The 22,571-nt window shown below is 37.3% G+C and overlaps 1 protein-coding gene across 1 annotated transcript in view; it reads right to left on the bottom strand.

The window, feature by feature from the left end:
* Positions 1 to 16,602, bottom strand: part of FAP (fibroblast activation protein, alpha) — a 43,337-nt gene extending 26,735 nt beyond the window's left edge. Inside the window, exons 1-11 of the mRNA XM_009894615.1 lie at positions 16,373 to 16,602; positions 16,013 to 16,097; positions 9,061 to 9,156; positions 7,072 to 7,166; positions 6,850 to 6,924; positions 6,604 to 6,656; positions 5,495 to 5,567; positions 3,773 to 3,893; positions 3,050 to 3,204; positions 1,853 to 1,956; positions 1,385 to 1,520 (exon numbers count right to left, since the gene is read on the bottom strand). Of these exons, the coding sequence (XP_009892917.1) occupies positions 1,385 to 1,520; positions 1,853 to 1,956; positions 3,050 to 3,204; positions 3,773 to 3,893; positions 5,495 to 5,567; positions 6,604 to 6,656; positions 6,850 to 6,924; positions 7,072 to 7,166; positions 9,061 to 9,156; positions 16,013 to 16,097; positions 16,373 to 16,378 (999 nt within the window). The 5' untranslated portion in view covers positions 16,379 to 16,602. The remainder of the gene's footprint in view (positions 1 to 1,384; positions 1,521 to 1,852; positions 1,957 to 3,049; positions 3,205 to 3,772; positions 3,894 to 5,494; positions 5,568 to 6,603; positions 6,657 to 6,849; positions 6,925 to 7,071; positions 7,167 to 9,060; positions 9,157 to 16,012; positions 16,098 to 16,372) is intronic.
* Between the last annotated feature and the right edge of the window lie 5,969 nt (positions 16,603 to 22,571).

The raw sequence follows: 22,571 nt of genomic DNA, 5'->3' as shown, positions 1-22,571 counted from the left end.
TTCAACAATGCCGAGTGCAAGGTTCTGCATCTGGGTCGTGGCAATCCCAAGCACAAATACAGGCTTGGTGGGGAATGGCTAGAGAGCAGCTCTGAGGAGAAGGACCTGGGTGTGCTGATTGATGAGAAGCTCAACATGAGCCAGCAATGTGCGATTGCAGCCCAGAAGGTCAACCGCATCCTGGGCTGCATCAGAAGAAGTGTGGCCAGCAGGTCAAGGGAGGTGATTCTGCCCCTCTACTCCACTCTCGTGAGACCCCCACCTGGAGTACTGCATCCAGCTCTGGAGTCCTCAACATAAGAAGGACATGGACCTGCTGAAGCGTGTCGACAGGAGAGCCACGAGGATGATCCAAGGGCTGGAGCACCTCTCCTATGAGGAGAGGGTGAGAGAGTTGGGGCTGTTCAGCCTGGAGAAGAGAAAGCTCCAGGGAGATCTTATTGCCGCCTTCCAGTACCTAAAGGGGGCCTACAGGAGAGCTGGGGACTTTTTACTAGGTCACGTAGTGACAGGACGAGGGAGAATGGCTATAAACTGGAAGAGGGCAGGTTTAGATTAAACATTAGGAAGAAGTTTTTCACTTTAAGGTTGGTAAGGCACTGGAACAGGTTGCCCTAGATAGCTAGGCCATCTAAGCTATCCTTCTGCTTAACAGAGCATGGTTTTCCCTCCAAACTGTCTTAATGATAGAATGACATATTTAAACAAAATGTAGAGCTACTGTTGCAATTAGAATGAAGTTTTCTTTTCAGATCTGAAAAAGAGATTGTGTTTCTGAAAACCTGGCTGCTTTCTCCAACTTTATGATTTGATAAAACAGAAGACTCTCTCCTGAAAACCCACCTTGCTTTTAATCTGTATGTTCTTTCAACTAATTTAACATTAATCATAAGGGACATGATTCAGCCAGACTTCGTATGAAATTTCAATGTAGTATAATAAGATTTTCTTTAAAAAACAATAAAGATCCTATATGGTTCTACTTTTGAAGATGAGGGAGCAAGAAGGAACTAAACAACAGTCTTGAAAGCTGCTCAGCAGCATTCTTCTTATTTTTGTTGCTTTGATTGTTATTTAAGCCTCACTAAAAAATACTTTGGTGATTTTATTTCTTTTTGGTGCAATTTAATTTTTTTCATCCCTCCCCCAGCAATTAAAATATTGAAAAAAGTATCAGTACTAGCTAAAAGATGAATGTGATCAAACACTGGAAAATACAGGCACACAATTATTTTCTAAAAGAATTCAGGGCAAGATTCAATATATTTCAGCAAGTAAGTCAGAGCAACCTGTGCATAACCAGTAGGTGTTAAAATAGCTATGCAGACTGGAATAGAAAATGCTAATTTCAGCAATGTTAAATTTATATTTCCAACTTTATTACCTCTGGACATTCCCAAGTATTTGAATTTTCTTTGAAGTCACAAATAGCTAGGACTGAAAAATTCTGGATTCTCTTTAGCCATTGCACACAGATTCGACTATCTGTTACCCAAGTAAGCCAAGTAAAATAGTGATCACTAAAAAATAAAAGAAAAAAAGAAAGAAATAGTGGTTATTAAAGAACAGGATTATAGAAGCATTGCTACACATTGTATCCCCCATATTGCTCTATGGAAGACAACAGCAAAGCTTCCATCATCTTAGAGATGTTTTTTTGTCCTTTGTAACAACGTATTATATGGACAGACAGAATCAAAATACAACTTTTCTAGTTAGCTTCTGTTCCATCTAGAAGATGAATATTGCACCCCACTGTTAGAAACAGAAAACAACTCAGAGGTTCAAGCATTTAGAACAAATAGACAGAAACTTTTCTAAAGAAGAGAAGACATATTTGAGGGCACACTACCTGGATGCTATGACTGCAGGAACTGGCACCTCCTTAGGACCAAATGCTTCAGCGTTAATAGTATCGACAATAAGCACTTTAACAGTAGGATTTTTAGCTCCAGCCTTCAAAAAAATGTATCAGGTTATTCAAATCAGGCTCTGAACAATTCAGATCAAGGAAGATTACAAAACTTTTTGCAGGAAGTGAGATAGGTCACAACATGTGTATTCAGTTGAGTATAATACTGCAAATGTGGTCTTACAAGATCTCAGCGTGACACTACAGCAGTAGCACGTTACTTAACTTTGCATCATTTCATATAGAAATAAGAAAACCTTTTAAACAGTCAAATTTAGTGCCTTTCTATGCAGAAAACATGCTTGACGGGAACCAGTGTTCTATTTGCAGTGTGGATCTTTGCTGCACATACTACACTTACTTTGGCATAAAACTTCAGGATTATATTCAAATGATTGTGAGTGCTCTTTGACATCCCAGCTGTGAAATAAAATGGTTTAGCTTAAACTGATTTCATGCTTGCTTATTCATTGCATACATTATTAGTTTTTTAATTCTCCTCCATGTGTGGTCTAAACCACACTGCTTAACTTTAGAACTGTAACCCAGCTGACAGCTGAGTAACTTCTTAAGATACATTAACATGATCACTTGCAATCATATGAACATGACAAGAGTCAGGAGAGCTCTCTAATACATGCTGAAGAAATGCCAGCCTAAAACCATCTTGCCTTAGATCTGGCACTTGAAAGCAGTTATAATCCAAAGCCCCTTGAGATCAAAAAGCCCTATGAAGTGTGCAAATAAACTGAAGCTGTCATTGCCTTTATTTTTCAAAATAAAAAAAAGTCTCATAATTGATTTACTGTAATGAAAAATAACAACTGCATAATTAACACATCACAATGACTAAACGGAATTGAAAAAAGCAAGGCTTGATCATGCAAGCATGCACTTTTGCACATGCTTTTTACTTACATGAGTAATTCCATTTATTACACTGATACTATTAAATATCTACAGTTTTGAATGTACCTATACATTTTCAGAACTTGACCTAAGTTTGTTTTCTTTCATTAATTCAGGCCAAATGGATTTAACCACTGTAACACAACCATTTTTTAAGCACAGTTGATTTTATCATTGTAATAGCTCATTTCTCAACAGAAAGTAAGTCAAAAGAATGAGAAAATATACCTTTGGGTATGGGATAATTATTTTCCTAGGATACTGGTCCTCACCAAAATATGAATATTCAATAACTGGTATGTCAGAATCATTAAATTGCACGAATGCTAAATATTTTCCACTTGGAGACCACCACAGTGCATACTTTGTCGCTAGCATTTCCTCTGAGGAAAAAAAAATAAATCATTCATAATAGTTTATCATTGCAATCTATCTATCTTCTAGTCTACTTTAGCATTGTACTCTTAGCAACCTAGACACATGAAGTGAGTTATACTAAATAAATAACACCAAACACATTGCAATACTTCTCAATTCTGAAAGGCCTTAAGAACTCTCAAAACAAGCACACAGATCCTATTTAACACACTTCGGTTTTTCACATGTGCATGTGGTTTTTTTTAATTTTTATTAATGCACTGAAGTGCCACATTTTCACCAAAATTAAAACTTCCGTTAAAGCTTAATTCCCAACCACTGCCTGCGCAGCAGAAGAAAGCCCAGTTTCTAAAGTTCTGATATAGTTTCAACAACAAAAGACTCAGGATTTTGGTTACACACTATGAATACAAAATGGAGTCATTGTTAGGCAAATAAAATATGGAAATGAAGTAATCCTTAGGGGTCTAAAAATCATGTATCATCACAGATATTTTAGAATGGATTGTGAGAACCACGTGATATAAACAAAGCATTTAACATGTCAGTTATTGCCCTTCAAGGTTTACTTACCTTCATAGACCCAATCAGGAATCCCATTAAATATTTCATTCTGTTTTCCATCTCTAGTTATTCTAATTGGTGCCTCTCTAGGACTTTGTTTCAAATAGATATTATTCTCATATACATACACCTAAAGACGAGAAAGTATTTCTTACAAGTATAGGCACCAATAACAGAGGTTAGAGTAAAATCTTCTGCAGTCAATGCTCTTACATTATACCAACAAGAAGAAATAATGAACACAAAACAGCAATAAATGCTACACTAAAAGCCCTTGCAAATTCTGCAAGAGTAGGTACCTCAGTAGGCCAAATTCTATGCTCAGCTATGTCAGAATAAATCCTGAACAACTCCTTTGATTTTAATAAACTTCAGAGGATTCTGTGACTAGCCTTGTTTTGGAAAATAATGAAAAAGAAATATCTTTGAAACTTATTCAAATTATTGTGTTTTTTAAAAGACCCTCAGACAAAGTGTTTTGTGACTCTTCCTTCTGCTTCTACCAAAAGTAGATGATAAAAACAAATACACAACAACTAAAAAGAAAATGATTGAACTTTTCTAAACCTGTCAAAAGGCCTAGGTGACGTGAAATGAGACAAAAAAAGGTTTTAGTCTGTCTGGGCTGGTTTGTTTCTTTCTAGTAAATTAGTTATCAAAAGAGAGTTCTTGCAATAATGCTTGCAGGCCTTGGGTGTCTCTAAATTTCAATCAAATCAATGGACATGTGGTTAAGAAACCAGCACCAGAAACATCGCTTTCTTAGAAAATCATGCATTTTGAAGCTATAAGCATTTGTTAGCAACATCAGTGTAACATTTTAACTACTGTATGCTTTAAATGAAAAACAAAGCAAGTCCTAAACCTCTCAGGTAACATACAAGGACTATTGTATAAAAGCATCACAGACTACTAGTACTAGGAAGATAGGAAACTATCTTTATTGTGTTCTGTCTTCAGAATTGTTGGTAAAGAAAATAGCAAAATTTAGTTTAATTGAGAGAACTAATACTCTCGTAGAACATGGAAAAATTTTCCTAATAAATTTTCCATTCATATTAAGCCCATTCCCTGGTTATTTCCTGAAATTAGTTGGATATTTAAAATTTTTTTCTTGGGCAGATATTTTGTGAATACTGGATAAATAGTTAAAAACCCACTAACAATTATTGAGCTGATGCTTCGGAACAAAAAATAAAAAAGTTTATAAACTTGTTACTGTATGCAATAGGTCTATTATAATTACTGAGAAATACATACTTAGCTATCAAGTAGCTATTAAACAAAAAAAGAAATAACATTTTTTTCTAATAAGAAGCTGGCAGCCATTTCCTAGACTAAAAATTTTAGAAAATGTTTTAAATACTGTATCACTAAATCTCCATAATAAACTTATGTGTTTTACAGTGTCAAAGGAAAACACATTGGTTTTCAGGCCTTGAAACCACATATAATCCTATATAGAATTATGTAGGTCAATTCTTGATAAGAGACTGGCGAGCAAACTGAAACACATAATGTAGCTGAGAACACGTATTCTTCTACTGAGACACAGACAAGTTAAAGTTTAACAAGTTAAAACTGTTTTCTTTGTCATTCTTGCTGACAGCCTACGTTAATACACACAGGTCTGTCAAAAATATTGTCTAATAAAATAATAACCAAAGGCAAATAAATGTCTTCTAGCCACACAAAGCAAAATCATTCTAGTGCTTCGTTATCTTTACTGACCAATTTGTGTCCCACGGGTGACCAGGATATATACTGAATTTTATGTGGAAGCTGATTTTCTGTTACAAAACCACTAAAAAAAGGAAAGAAGTTGAGATGGCTTTTTGTGCATAGTGCAAATGGATCATTATACTGTACATTCATATAAAATTCATGAAGGGCTATATTTTCTAACAGATTTTTGTTTCTTGAGCTATGCAAAATTAAGGCAGGCAGTGAGACATGCAGTAAGGTTATTGGTGTGCACTAGTGCTGGTAAAGACTTGCAGCTCAACCCTTTGAAAACATATTCAACAGCTTAAGAAGCCAGCCTTTCTCTCTTCTACACGCTGCACAAGCATCTACAGTCATTTGCTCTATCTGCAGTCTGCATTACAGTCCCGGCAAGTCATTGGGAGACATGAACTCAGGACATAGCATGCTGGGGCAAGCGTAACAGCAGCCGTTACAACATTTGTTAAGGATCACGACCCACATGCACTACCTCTCTACTCACATTAACTTGCAGCAATCTTTTCCTGTCACCTTGAGCCAACAGCTTCCCAAGTATGGAGCACCTCAGTGCAGTCCGTATTGCTCAGAACTAAGAAGCATTTGGTCATGCTGCTACTTATGGCATAAAAAGGTGACTGGGGAGGCAGATGGCCTCCTTCAAGCTTGGGTGGAAAGAGGGGTGGTTCAGGCAAGATCTTGGGAAAGAGACCAAATGCCATGGGAGAAGCTGTAAACTTTGAAGAAAGCTAAAGATTAAATCGACAATAAAAAGGATGAATTAGATAACAGAAGGGCGTGGAGACATCAGGGATGAGACTGAAGTGGACTCAAGCAACCAAGACAGGGTGGGAGAAACTTAAGCAAAGAAGAAAAAAAGATGAGAATCTTGACGGGACATGAAATATAAAACAGTCCAGATACCTGGATGAGTAGATGAAAGGACTGTATAACTTTCCTAGAGGCCATTTTTTCAAGCAAACAAGTAACCTGACAGATTCAGGCAAAAGCAAAGGGGTGGTAGTCACATGACTATAGAGTTTTTCAATGGAAATGCTTGCAAGCACATGCCTACAGGGTATCCATCATAGCTCTCTGTAAGAAATATCAGGCCTTACCCATAGATGAGATCATAAATGTGGTAAGATGCTGTATAAGAATATCTCCACAGCTGCAAAAATTAATCAAGAAAATAATAGTATTAACTTTGAAAAAGATAATCTAATTAAAAATAATCAGCTGCCTTTTCACAGCCTACCCCTTTCTCAAGAAAGTACCATGAAAAATTTATCCATGGCAACCGCAACCAACAAACTACTAAATGAAATCAAAAGTTTCATTAAGTGATATATTAAAATAATTACCTTTGAATAATTGCTTTCCAGAGCTATGAAATATTTGTCTGATGACAACACATAATTTGAAGCATTAACTTGTTTCTGAAAGATTAAGAATTAGATTAGATTCTAGTAAAAAAACTTTAAATAAGGATTTGATAAGTCAGATTTTAATCCACTCACTTTTACACTGGTACTTGAAATGCAAATGCATTTTGCTGCCTTTTTATTAATTGAAAAGGTACGTACCATTGTGCTGTTAGTCATGATGGTAGTTGGGTAGTTCCTTTCAACATTGTAAAGAATAATATCATCTTCTGCAGACTGATGAAGATATTCATTATCTTTGTAAACAAGATAAAAGGGCTGTTACCTTGCACAGAAGATACTATTGAACAGATCCGTTTATGAAATTATTCACACTCCTGTCAGTGAATAGATTTTGAGCAAATACATCTCTCTACATAAAATTTTTTTTCTTCTAATGATGCCAAGCTAGGGAGTTATCAGCAAACTGTCTTTAGGGTTTCTGAGTATGTTCTCAAGATTACACACTGCACACAGAATCAGCTAGTTAACTTTATAATTAAATGCCAGATTTTATTGTCAGTAATGTCTGATCAAGAATACCAGTCACAGACCCATTAGAAGGTCAGTATTACAATGTAAATGTTTTAAAGAAAACATTCAAGATCTTTGCTTATAATTTCACCAGAACATTCTGATTTGTACAGATTCCGCAGGTAAGAGCAGTACCATCTAACTGACACTACATAAATGATACTGTCCTTACTCAGACAGGTCCTACAAAGGGAGGGCGAGTGGCCTTCAATGAGAACGGAATTAACCCTAGCTGTTCTCAAGACCTGAGCCATAGTTTGGTAGAGAATGAAGATCAGAATTTTAGTTTCATGTAATTATTTTTACTGCTATAAACAGAGAGAAAGAATTCCATAGCTGGTGTAGCTAAAGCGAGAGAGAGACTTTAGCAGTTTAAAAGCAGCCTGAAACATTGTATAAAGTGTTCATTTTTAGGAAATTAGATCACCAGTGGACCTTTTGAGCACACTGCTGTGATTTGTGTAACACCATTTGTGGTGATCTCAGGTGCCCTTAGGAAGACATACTCAACTTTAACTCCTTGCTTCAGAAGAAAAGTATGCATATAGAAGGTTGTAGGCATGACTATCTATGGAATTTATGGCATGACTTTTGAATGAGTTTTGTGACTGTTAAGAGGAAAGATAAGTCTAAGTGAGAAGGATATAAAGAGGGAAGGAGAATATTAGGTTTAGGTGATATAGTGGCTATGTACTTCAGATGGAATCTAACAAATGGTGACCAAATTTTTAAATTGTACAAGCGATGTCAACATACTTCACATTGTTAATTGTAAAACTTGAACTGCTGCTAGCAATGTCCTGGAAGGCTTCAGTTCTGTTCTAAAATAGTGGGTTAAAATTAACTTGGTAAGACTCCATGCACTATGTTTCTTGTCTCTAGTCAGAGGATGATAATTGCTTGAGACAGCGCACAGATAGGAACGGTAGCAGTGTGTGGACAAGAAGGTAATCCAATCTAGCTCAAGCCTGTCGGTGCTGCTGCAATTCCATGATAACAAGACTAGTATTTCAGCCACACACAGACATACATCAGCAGCAATTAACTTCGTCTTCATCTTCCACCTTAAGGAACTTGCTTAGAAACTCAACCTTATTTTCTATGCAATGCATTGGAACTCAGGAATTTCAGCAGTGTCAGCATTTCCTTAAATGAGATAAGAACAGTTGGGTTCATTGCAGAGCTAGGTACTACTACAAAGAATGGGACCTGTTAGACAGGCTACCGCAATTATTACAAATGGTAAGTGAAAAAGTTCTGTAACAAACACAAAAAAGGAGATTTCTTAAGAAATGATTGACACATTGACATATTTCTTTCACTTGCTGCGATGAATATGACAGTAAAAGAAATAAAACACTGAAGGCCTGTGTAAAATTATAGTTTATACTTGACTCAAATATGTCTGTTGAAATATCAAATACCTGGAATTTCTAGAATGACTGACAGAAGAGTAAATTTCAACCATAAGTTTTGACTAGCAGATTGTTTAATTTCATAGTTAGCATTCATTCACAGTAAAGCTGGAAGAAAAATACATTTCTGAGTCTGTGTAAGCCAGTCTGGAGATACATACTAGAAAGGCTTATGTAAGTTGGAGAAAAAGGTTTTACCTACCTGACACCCAATATGGAAAAAATGTTTTATATTGGAAGTTTCCGTTCAAATAATCCTCCAATGTAAGAGCTCTGGGACCACCATCTGTGTTGACAACTAAGAATAAGACAGAAAGTTTCTGTTAATGCAATGCTGTGAAGTGGGGAAAAAAAAAAGAAAAAAGAGGAGCAATTATTAGTCCAATATTTCCTTTTTTCTATATTTAGCACCAGGGAACAGCAAGGATAGCATAATACTGGAGGTATGCAGAAAGTAGGCACAGCAGAAAGGAACGTTCTCTGTTACTGTTCTAATAACGTCCTTTGGCCTCTGAAGGACTCATCTTTAGGAATACAAAATTAGAAACCAGACAAACTAATATATTTCACGCAGTCATTTATTCACTCAGACATATATACTTGTAGAACCTGTGAGTCCAAGAAAAGCATTTTCTACACAAAGGACAGTTCAAATTTTTGTTTAGAGCATAGATTTCATGAACTTGTGTGGTATGTAGACACAGCACATATTCAAACAACAAACAACAGAGTCAAACAACAGGACGTGCATACAAACCCCTGCTGTGAAATTTCATAAATGCCTCATCAAACAGTGTTAGAAGATGGATATAAGGCTTGTAAAATAATCACCATCCACATATATTTCTTAGTAGCTACATGAAAGAAACAGATGAAGGTATACAGGTAAAAATAATGCTGAAAAGTAATGTGAGCGAACCCAAATTTCAACTTTTTATTTAATTCTGCAAAAGAAAATTGGCAATGATTCTGGAGAGAAGACAGTTACTCTGATATTTGATTTCTAAGCAGATCAGATAGTTGCATAAAAATAATGGACAAAATTATGGCTGGTTTTGTGGTTCTTGTCTGACTGTTTCTTCCCAAAGCTAAACACCTTAAGGTAGGGCAGATTTTAAAAACAAAATTTAAGGACAATCAACTGGATAAGAAGAGGGTAATGCTGAAAATGCTGGCTTGCTAAGTGCATGGAAATGAAAAATTCCATTATAAAAATGTAATAAAAAGCCAATAAAAAAACCTATGCAGTTCACAAGAGAAAGAGTACTTAATATATTTAATACTCAAAAGACACAGGAACATTTCTGATAAAGGCCAGTTTTTAAAGTTCAGTACCATAAGAATGGCAGGTTTTAAGTCTAGGCATTCTGGAATCTATGCTTTTCTCCTTTAAAATCAAGGGGACTTTTGCCAGGGTCTTCAGAGCTAGTGGGGATGTTACTCTGCAGCCTAGTAGATCTCTGTCACTTCCCCTGTTTGTTCGTTCAGAGCTCTCAGATGACAGCCCAAGATAATCAGGATGACTCATTGCCCTCAGGTTTCATATCATGCTCCATCACTTCCTCATTGCAGCTGCCCTCTCTGTTAAGATCACACTGACTTCCTAGGAAATGTTTCTTCATATTCTCTTCTATGGTACTTTGTAATGATAATACATGTTTTCTTCTGTTAAGTGACTATTACTTACTGTAGAATACACACGTCAGGTTGACTGTTGACACTAGCCTTGTCTGCACTAATGCAGAAGAAAGCTGTCATGAGAAATAAAACTGAATGCCAATCCATAGGCAAAAACCTATCAGGACAAACTCTGAGCTAGCAATAGGTCCAGAAAATATCCCAAGAGGTTCAATAAGAAGTTAATTCCTCTTGCTGATACCATAACTGTGTATGCAACCCTTGATACGTTAATAAACAGCACAGAAGATGGCAAACTCTTAAAAAAAAGCATAGAAAATAATTTCAAAGAAGAATCCACTTCTATTTATACTGAGTGATGATACTTATCACTACCTTTCAGTTTAAATTCTCTAAGTGAATACGCCTGTTGGCAAAAGAAATCCACTGTTAAGATCTATTTCCATGATTGTGTGTATAGGAGGCTTAAATTTGCAGTCCTGTTTGATGGCTTAATCTGGTAAAATTTCCTGGTTCCTTCTCTCAGTTTAAGAGGATTTTTTACTAAAAAGACAAGCAATATCACAAATGTCTCATCTCTAGTCTAATTTTCACAGCTCTAATTTAAACTTTTACTTTGTTACCCATCTCACTCTTACATACTTAATATTCTGTGATAATTTATTATGACTGCTAATGATTTTCAAACTGTGTCCACTCCTATCTGAATTTCTATCAGTGGACTGCAAAAAATCTGAACACAACTATGTCTTTCTTGATTACTTATAATTTTGAATGCTTGTTTCTAGGCAACAGAAGATATATTTAAACGCTTTAATTAAAAGTAGCATCTTTAATTGTTTCCTATAATTATTGCCGATTCTTTCTTCTGTAACTAAAGACTGGTTCAATAATAGTATTCAAAATCTCTGCTCACAGAACAGACCCTAACACATCTGCAACACTATATAGACATTGATTTGGATGGTTGTTGGTAGGATTGGTAAGTTTTTATGTTGTGTTTAATTTCTCTATGAAATAACAAAGATGAAAAAAGATGCCCAGGGACAAGAAGGAAGCAAATAGCAGAGCCAACCACAGAAATGAAATCTTAACTAATTTCAGCTTTGCTCTTTTCCATTCACCACCCCACTGTCTCACTTTTAATCCTTTGTGGTCCATTTGCATGTATTTACAGGGTGCAGTTCTATATTTCTCTGTGCACTGAATCGGTAATTTTGGTTCACACTGTAAACTGCTGTATATATTGAATGATTATAATTGTTCACTCGTGTATTTGAGTGTATTTGACTTACACGTATAATTGTGGTGGTAAAAGCCTGTAAGCATCTATTAATTGCCACTGGCCTTATGCAGATACCTTCTCCTTTACCGTTCTGTTAATTGTTGTGAGAGAGCTTAATAAAAGACAGAAAGCAGAACTATCATCAATTATATTAAACTCAGATTAACTATATGCACACCAATCTATCACTGTGAAATTCTGTTTGTATCATGAGGATTATTCCCTTTCAAAGACCGATGTGGATAGATCAACACCACCCTTGCTTTAGATTTTAAAGCCCTGCTGGCTTATTCCACAACATGGTCTAATGTGCATCCATATAAATTGTGTCTACTCCTGCCAAATTAAACCAAGCGTACATAACATATTCTGGTTTCTGTATTTGTTGTTTTTATACACGTAGCTGTATATATGTATTTTGTATGTATTTAATATATATTTATTTTATATGTATTTTATTTAGCATCCAATGTTACACAGCAAATAGATGACTTGCCAAAAGAAAACTGGTTAGCATCTTGGGACAGCCAGCTTGCAGATGGTATTATATTCTGCTTCTGGACTAGAATGCCCATTCTTCACTCTGTGGTCTGATGCTGAATAGCTAAAGCAAAAGCTCCTTCAACATGCGCAAGATGACAGCCTTCCACTTGAGGAAACCACAGCCTGGTTCAGCATCAGAAATTAATTCCAACACTCCTGATCCTGCCCCAGAACTTTGGATCACACTCAGCTCCACATCAGCTGAATCCGCTTTTCCATACCTGCATTACATTCAGTCATTTTTTGTGGGGTGTGCCACTGCTTTGTCAGCGAAGGTTACTTAAAAACACCCTTTGGAATAAGAAGAAAAGATGAAGTCTGAACAAGTCATGTTCTGCAGTATGATCCAGCTCTTGTTACTGTGAGAAACAGAAACTGTATATAGAAAGCTAGAGAATACTAGAATGAGAATGGTTTAGTTACTGCTGACTCTAACTTCTCTACTGCATACGGGTCTGGGAAAGGAACAAAGCCTCTAACAATACACTGAGAAAGAATCATTATAATCCCTTTCATTTATTGAAAATTAAGTTTTCAAAAACTATAAAGAAAATCTAATATAAAAATTTACCTTAGATCATAACCATCATATATTATTTCTAAGCATAGACTTGGAGATATAAGATTGTTGTGGCAAACCCTTTAAATTAGTCCTAAACCAGAGTATTTATTCTGCCACCAGCATGTGAATAAGCACAAAAATTAATAGAGCCTGTTTTGGTTAAGCACTTCATGTTGATTTAAGAATCTAAGCGACAAAGAGTTTCTTCAAAGCACTAGCCAGATTTGGTAGGCAACTGAATTCCTGACTGGAAGTATTTTTCTTCCACTCCACAATGTTGGAAGCCACACTGCTTGACGTTGCATCCAAACACAGGGAACCATTTGTTGAATCAGAAAATGGATTTGGCTGGGGTATAGCAAAGAACACCACCAGTTCCTAAGAAACTGGCTGCTCACCACTTCCTGGCTGAGAAGGATGCCCTGTGACCTGTCTGCAACATTAGAGAAAGAAGGTCTTGGTCTCAGGCCTTGGTCAAGTGTACAATAGGAGCAGAAACACTGACACGCAGGATATTCATTAAAAATAGCAGAAAAAAAAATAATTTGGAGCCTAAACAATACATTCAGTAAATTGTAACTCTGCCTGTGGATCTGATCTTGCTTTTCAACTGCAGGCAGCTATTTTCTTTCTTGTTTAATGCTGCAGAAGAACAGGACTAGGTACACCAGCATACAAGCGAAAAGAACCTTTCTAAAATGTTTAGAGTTGGGTTATCATAGCTGGGTTATCGTAGTAAGGTAAATCACACAGCATATTCCTAACTCAAAGAAATGTCAAAAAACTGTCACTAATTTCTTAGGCATAGATACCATACACTATATCAAGATTGCCTGCCTTGCTCTTCTCAGCCCCACAGAAATTCTGTAATAACCACAACTAAGTATTTCCCCCTTACTATCCTCTCCAAACAGAAAATTATTTTCCTGTATAACTTTTGGGAATTTTTCACATTTTTATACTCTCCATGTGTAAACCAAAACCAGCTACCACATTTTGAGAAGTTTGAAGGACAAGAAATTTCTAAAGACTTAGCAGATGAAACCAGAACTAAATATTCCAGTTCTTTCAGACAACATCTCTCTTTGCTGATTTCTGAAGCAGAAATTTAGTCCGTCTGTGTCTATACATTTCTCATATGTAATTAATTGTCTTTCTAGACTGCCACATCCTGCCAGTTAAGCAGTACTACAGGTGGAATGTACAAACAACATTCCACCTCTGTAGCTATTTCCTGTCTGTCTTCCACTTGCAAAATTTGTAACTGCAAAATTAATTTGTATTTCTTCCTTTAACAACTGATCAGTAGCCTACTAAGAATTCAAAAAGGTTTAGGCATTTAAACAGATAACTGCAGCATTTGCAGTTTCACCTGAGAATAAGAGGCCATAATCAGATGTGTTCAACATAATTGTGTGTTCAACGTTAATTGTGTGTTCCACAATTGTTTAAAATGCTCCTTCAAAACAAAATTCTGTAAAGTAAGATAAATTCTTTATCATCCTACTGGATCTAAATGTCATGTCTAATATGACTGTTTACCAAGCTGCTATTCCAAGAAACCACAGAGACAGAGTTCTTTGTAGTGGCTCCGGTACTGAAGAAGCTCAGACTAAGACCAGTGAGCAGGTACGGGATAACTTCAGAAGAGAAAAATATATTCACTTCCTCCTGCAGTACCCTCCATGGTCTTTAGCAATTTCTTCAGGCTGCCAAGCCAATCCTTGGTCTCCAGCCTCTTTGTTTCCTCACTGCTCTTCTTTATTTAAATCTCATTAAAATATTCTGCCCTGTCTTAACAGGTATGAATAAGTCTGACTTGATACCATACATGTATCTAGTATCAAAAGCTCAGATTTGACCATGCTTAAGCTAGCCAAAAAATCTGGCACCCCATCACTGACAGTAAAAGTCAAACCTATCAATCTGAGGTGCTCTTTCCAGCACTGCCTTCCACCTTGATAGAACCTAATCCTCATTGGATAGGTTATACTAACCTATTCACATGCTGCGTAACAGAATCAGCCCGAACTGCTTCAGAAACCTCCAACCCCTCTCAGTGGAACAACCTGTGATAACATACTCCACAGAAATACCGGGTAGGAAAGAGATTTCACCTTTCACAAAACCTGTATATTAACTACAGGACTTAACTTTCACAAGACTTAAGATTTTATAACAGCTAGTTGTAAATACAAAACTTAGTTCTTCATCTCAGTCACCCTCCCAACACATGAACAAAGAATAGTAATGTAATGTAAAAAAAATATTCCTTTAAATAGACACTGCTACTGGATTATAGGCTTTTTATTACTATTTTAACTATTTCAGAGGCATTCAATTAATCTGTTATAACGAAAGGGCCACGTAAATACTTACATTGCCCTTACTACACCTCTCATAGAAAAAATTTACCACCAAGTCAGTGCCACTCAGGCCCTAAACTTTAAACCACACTCACTTCAAGCTTCACCAGAGGACTCAGCAGACTGCACTGTGTTGATTTACCTACAGCTGGCATAATGCAACTGTAGCATAATAATGCAGCATAATGCAATATGCATCCCAATTTTATACAATGCTGACTTTAATTTTCAAATGCAATCTTAAATATGTTCATGGACAATTCATCATACCGTACCTACAACAAAATATTTAAACTGTAATTGGATAGAGAACTTCTGTAATTATTACACAACCATTTAAAACCAAATACAAGTTCACCAAGCTAAGGGAAATTACTAACAGTTTGTGAGTCTCCTAACCCCTAACACAAAAAATAACATAATATGAGGAGATCTGACAATCATTTTTGCAGTCTTATCTGAGAACATTATATAACATGCACAATAAAATTAATTCAGGTGCTTTTCACTTCAAGGAGTTCCTTGTTTCAACGTCTACTGGCATTTCAATCCTGCCTTCAGGATATTTCAGCTGTCAGTACATTTCTGTAAAGTGATAAAGCCATAACAATTCTGACACGACAATCCTAAAGATGATTTGACAAACTTTTGTGAACTTTAGAAGCCATAGTAGCTAAAGATACTGTGTTTTACACAGTATCACATACAGTACATATAAAGATACTGTGGTTTACACTATGTTAGATTATAAATGCCTTACCTCTTGATGGAAGCAGTATAATACACATAAGTAATAAGGAAAGCAAAAGGCATATAACCACGCCAAATATGATTTTTAGCCGGGTCTGCAGGACAGAAACAAACAATAATTACATTTTTAATATTGTCTGAAGCACACTTCTATGGCTTGTAAACAATTAAATCCTCCCCTTCTCTCTAACTGCAGTAATCCATCCAAGCAACAAGCAAAAATGTCCCTGCAGTACATTTGAAAAGACTTCCCTTTCCTTTTTCTTTAAAACAAATACTTTCACATCAGAGTCTGGCCTTGTGCAATAGCTGACAGTTTAAAACAACAGATGCAAACATTACCAAAAGCTGAATTCAGCAGCATACAGACCTTCATTTTCCTGCTGTATTCTAAAAGAATGTAAATTCTCTCTTCTGGGTGTTGGTCAGTGGATCTAGGAGAGGAGTTTGAAAAGGCAGTGTCTGTTTTCACAGTTGGAGGCCAAACCTCTGGCAGACTTTTTTTTTTTCCCTACATATTTTTGAAAACTGTCCCAAATTTCAAAGGGTTTCCATAAAATTAGAAACAGGCTTTCGGGGAAGTTCTTGAACCAGAAATGGACGGTGGGTGGTTATAGGGGTGGTGATTATATACTTCCCATCAATGCGAGCTGTAACCAACATCTGCTTACACTAACTTAAGGGTTTTATGACTCAACAGTTACTTGATATGTACTGTTTTTCTCTGAAAAGTATCTACTGTGTATTTTGGCAATCCTTACATTCTCAGGACATAGTCATGACCTTATTTCTACTCTCTACAGAGAAAATAAAAGAAAATCCAATTGCTATATTGTTTATATACAATTCATGTATGTTTACTTTCTGAAATAATAAACGATGGTGTAAGAATGCAAAATAAGAAGCAGAAACAGATATAATTTAATGTCTTCCACATGTGAGAAGAATTACTTTTTTTCTCAGAAAACTACAAACTCCTACAGGCTATGCAACACAGCTTAGAAAGGCAAAGATCTACTGGGCCAGTGCAAATTCTGAAATAGTGCTTAAACCCCCAGTTGCACGTATTTTATTCAGGGCGCTGAAATGAGGTCGACTGAAAACAGAAAACTTCTCTTGAGACCGCAGTGTCAAGTTACATAAGAGAGCCCTCAGCAGAGAGAAGAAACGCTCCAAAAGGGAAGTAAAACTATTCCGTGCTCGTTAGACTGACGTTACCCAAACAGTCTCACTGCTGGTGTGCCCCAGAGCCGCTCTGAGGAGTGCGGGGGAAGGAGGGGAAGGCGCCCGGGGGCCGCAGCCCCGCTCCTTCCCTTCAGGCCGGTCCCCACAGCCGGCGGGGGGCGGGGCGGGAATAACGGCCGGCGCTGCCCCCTAGCGGCTGCAATCCGGGCTGAAAGAGAAACGTTTAAACGAGACGTTATCTGGGCTGGCAGCGCCATGTAGCCTGCCCTAGCACAGCCCGGTATCCCGCGGGTACGCGGGTCCCTCAGGAGCGCTCTGCGCTGTCGCCTCTTTCTTTCGTTCTTTCCCGGTACTCCCCGCGCGCTTTCAGGCTTCCCGGCATCGGTCGGTGAAGTTGCGGTGAGGTTGTGTGCTCTTCAACGCATCTCCATGCACCCTGCAACCCACAACTGCTTATTAGCGATGGCCAGGTCTCAGAAGGATGCTCTCAAAAAGGAAATCCTTCCAGTGCTCCTACCACAGAGCCAGCAGTCATTCTTTTAGATGATTAACCTGAACATGAGACCGGGCCAGACATTTCAGATGTGTTACTAGGCAAAAAAAAAACACCAAAAAAAACCCCCAAAACCCACCCAAACAAAAAAACAACCAAAAAGGCACTCTCAAACCCTTTATAGTATTCATCCAGACAGTGTGCTGTGGGGAAACACCAACAAAAGACTTGTGCAGAGTGCTATGCCCCGAAGCCATGACTTCAGGCTCAGTGTTACGTACAGAAAGGCACTGGAGATGACAGCAGCGGAACTGCGCTACAAAACAAAGCCTGTCATCCACATACTGCCTGTAGCTTCCCAGCCATTTCACCTGGTGCCCACACCAGCAGAGATGGCAGTGCCTGGTGCTGGCGGTGGGCCTTCCTCTGCTTGGCCTCCATAGCCCGTGGGGGGCAGCCAGGCCCAGCCGCAGCCCCAGGCCCGGCTCAGCTTCCTTCTTGCTGCTGCCTCAGCCCGTGTGGTAAATGTCAACTGCCAAAGGCGGTCACAAACTGACCGAATATTCACTGGGCTTGACACAAAACTTAGTGACCAGTGACTGGAAGTTGCAGGTTGGGCTTAGGTGTTCTTGATTTTGCATCTGGAGTCTGCTGAATCACCTCATCTTTCTCCCTGCGACAACCTTGTATTTCTCTCCTGCGCTTAACACCAAAAAGGGAAAAATAAGAGGGTGAGGAAAGGAGTACAGAATGGTGATGTTTCTGTGTGGAAGTCAGGCATGGGGACTATGTTCTTTCAGAGGAGGTCACCCAGGACTGAATACCCAAATCTCACTGAAATTCAGTAGTAGCTGAATCATGCCCTCTGGCTTCTGTGAAAATGTAGTAGATGAGATAAGTTTCCTGTCACACCAAACTGTCCAGTAGAACTTGCACTAATGTTTTACAGAAGAAAAAAACCTCAATGTATTACCACCAAAGGTAGTCAAGTTACCACCTTAGCCTAACAGTATGGGCTGGGATTTGAACCCTAACTGTTCTACCAGCCTTGGTGAGGCAGCAGCTGATCTGGGCAGTGTTTTGGCAACGTTCCTTACATAGGGGAATTTTTGAAAAGAAATTAAAATGAATTGTCTGGAAAAAAACAGTGATATGAAACATGCCTTATTTTCCTCAAAAAACTCAGTTCCCCTCTCTCCTCAGTTCTTGCCACAACAGTGACAAGTTATACAAGATACAGTTTCTGAATAAGATCCATCCTGTTGACATAAGCCATGCAGGAAAAAAAGGCTGAGAAGGCTAAAATATATTGTTCCTGATACACTGTATATGACAGGCAGAACTGAGCTGAAAAACAATAGTGTTTCCTAACAAGATAAAACCGCAGCTACTCAAAATTTCCAAAACAGAAAGGAATTGTGACAAAAGAGTTTTTTCCCCATGTAACTCCTGCTTCTTATTCGTATTTCCAAACTGTTACTTATTTCCTAGCATTTTGTGGTTAATCCCATATGTATTTTCAATAACACAGTTCAGAGAAATCAACTTTTTTCCTACCAGCATTGGTTGGCTAGTTTTCATTTCCAAATACGCAGCTTCCTCTAATGAATGTACATTTAGAGAATGCCTCAAAGGAAATGATTCAAACTCACATGATCTAAAAGACTTTGCAAAATTACTATATGCTGCATACTATGTATTTTTTTAATTTGGAAGTCTAATTATTTATGCATGTGCTGTAGTAAGATTCACAAAGGTCACAGCATTAGAAGTAAAACAAAATTTACCTGGCAGAGAATGACCTTTACAAGCTTTGTAGATCTACTGCTCCTAACATCTGAAGTCCTTTCTCTCGACTGTTTATAGTAGTACAAGTGTAAAAGCAAACAGCAATTGTTTCAGCAGCCAAAGCTCTTCCTAACTCCTGCAACATCAGGACCCCATAATGTAAGATAGAAATAGAAGTGTAAGGAAGCTAGAAAGAGGGTGAATCAGTTGTAAAATGGACAAATTATGGAACAGAAAACATATTCCGTTTGTACAGCAACTATCCAACCAGTTATGCAACTACTCTAAGGTTACTAAAGCATTTACATTTTCCAGATGAGGAAATGCAGATTTACAGGTGTAGTTTGTGCATGACATCAGACCAAAAGCAGACAGAATAATGAAAATGCAACTGAAGCTGAACCAGTTCTTAAGTAGCCGCAGACAGCGCTAGACAAATCCCCAGTGACTAATAGTTTTTCTTCTTTCCACATTTGTGAACAAATAAAAGCTCTAAGTAGAAAATACAATCAGGATTTGTCACACTCCCTGGAGGACTTTGGGTCCATAAAGGCAATAAATGCAGAAGTAACTAGCAGATAAAATATGGCAATTTAGCTGTTTTTTTACAACTTCATACTTCCTGGATGAACAATACAGGCACGTTTTACAACCCCATTCAAAGACAGTAACTTGAAGTGGAAATTCCTTATCCTACACGCCAGCAGGATTCATTTGAGGTTCATTACGCATTATGCTGAAGTGAGATTGTGCAAACACTCTTTAAGCTTTGGTGACAACATGGCTGAGTCACGCTAGGAGTTGGGAGTATAAAAGCAGCACACGGGTGAACTGCAAGAAACCCAGGCACGTTTGTGATACGGCCCTGTTGAACTCAGCTATAAAAGAACAAAGAAATCCAGCTACATATGCTCTCGTTGCTTCAATAAAGGGAAGTATCAAAAGCTCAGATTTCAGAAAATCTACTTGGCATGGAAAATTATTTGACTGAGGACCCAGCAGCAATCTATGTAATGATACCATCTTTTTACCAGGGTTTTACATTTCTTTAAAGTACTGAATAAATTATTTCAGACACTTGAAAATGCTATGTACAGTGTATTATGTTACATTTACATAAATATAACAACTCATTAACACAGAAATACAGAGATGATTTGGATGATGATAATTTACCAAGACAGACTATTCTAATAATTAATTTTTAGCATATTTCATAGCATCTCATCAGATACTGAGCACAGGAATAAAATGCACCCTAAATTATAATCAGGTGTGATCTATCAATCATCAACATTTGCAAATAGTCAGACTCTCAGATCAATGTGTAAAAAATGTAAACTTTGTCCTGCACTTAAAGCTAAATCAGCAGATTCTAGCCAAAAGTAGTCAAAAGCTTCAGTACTAAGCAAAACACTACAATACAAGAAAGAGATTAACTTAGAGTTTCTAAGAGCAATAGATGAGGGGTGTGGTTTAATTTTTTTAAACTAATGAAGTATCTAATGCTGAATAAAGAAATTGGTGGAGATTTCACATTTGTTTTGCCCTGCACAATGCATAAAGGTAAGACAAATGTAAAATACATAATTTACAAACTGTTTACACTCCCTATCTCCCCCTGACCTTTCCTGTTTTAGTTGTATCATTCAAATTACCCATGGAATCGCTGTGTCTTGAAACATCTTTGCATATATAATCTCTTAATTCTCAATAGGCCTGATTTTTTTTACAGCCCTAAGGTAGTAGTTTATTGGTATAAATGATTGTTGTGCAATATTTTCAACCTGTAAACAAACCACAATTTTTGTAGTTTAAGCACATTCTAATCTACAAAACTGCTATAGTGAAAACTCATCAGTGTGCATATTTATTTCATAATGCTATAATTTATTTATAACTAAGTAGTTAATCCCAAAATGGCCTGTATCAGTTCGGGGATATCTGAAATGTGCTGTTCTTCTCAGTTAGAAATTAGATTCCCCGCCCCCCCCGCAGCAAGGCCAGAAATGTGAAAAAAACCCCACAAACAACAAACCAAAACCAAATCTGGTCCTGATGCAAACCTGAAATCAAATCTGATTTAAAAAAATGTGCACAGTATTTATATTCCTTTTAAAAATGTAGAGCAATTACAGATCTAGCCATAATAAAATTCTTTTTGCTGGGATATACTTTTCAGCTATGTTGCAACTTAGAAATTTTACCTGGGGCTACTGAAGTGTTTACATGTCCATGCCAGTAAACATACCACTTTATCCTGAATTTGCAAAGCTGACTGTTACAACAAACAGACCTTCTTTCCACTCTCCAATATCTTACTTGCAAATAGGGGGGGGGAAAATCTGTCAATGAGATAAATACGGAGACACATTATGCTATTTTTACAGACAGAATACCACTATCCGTTAAATTGCTAGGGTGAAACTGTGGCATTATTATTGTCAAAATAATTACAGTGAAAGAGAATAAACAGTATCACAGTTGGTAAAGGTTAATCATTATAGTAATTTATTGAAAAAAATACGCACCTTATTATATAGCCAGTTTAACAATCCCATGAAACTAACACACAGAAAGTCACTTGGCATTGTGCTTCTTGGAAATTAAAATAATCAATTTCAAGTCAGTTTAAGGGTTTGATTTTTTGAAATGTCTTTTAATGGAAACTTAACTTTAGTCTGTCAAAATGTATGAGCTTACAGCTAAGCATAAGAGGGGAAGAACTCAGTCTTGAAAACACTGGTGAAGCAACAATGATTCAGAAATAACAGCTAATCTGTTCTCTTTACATGGCTCCTCTTTTGACACACACTATCTTGAAAAGGGTTGTGGCAGAAAGAAAAACAGAAAATAATCACCATGGCAAATCTCAAGATGTCTGTCCTATGTTCTGTGCTTGATGACAAGTCACCTAACACACTTCTGACAGTGTTGTCACCCCATAACAGACTGTAGTGAGTTGATCAGGAATTTGTTTCATGGATACACATGAATGCAATGTATTTGTTCGTCTTCTTTGCCTTGGAGTACCACATGTCAGACAGCAGCCATGTGACTTCGTCCTTCTCTTTCCTTGTTTTTTTTTCTCCTCAAAATGGTT

The sequence above is a fragment of the Charadrius vociferus genome, unplaced genomic scaffold (genome assembly GCF_000708025.1).
Source record: "Charadrius vociferus isolate BGI_N301 unplaced genomic scaffold, ASM70802v2 scaffold161, whole genome shotgun sequence".
Classification (NCBI taxonomy): domain Eukaryota; kingdom Metazoa; phylum Chordata; class Aves; order Charadriiformes; family Charadriidae; genus Charadrius; species Charadrius vociferus.
The sequence above is the reverse complement of the archived record's forward strand: the minus strand, read 5'-3'. Positions and strand labels throughout refer to the sequence as shown.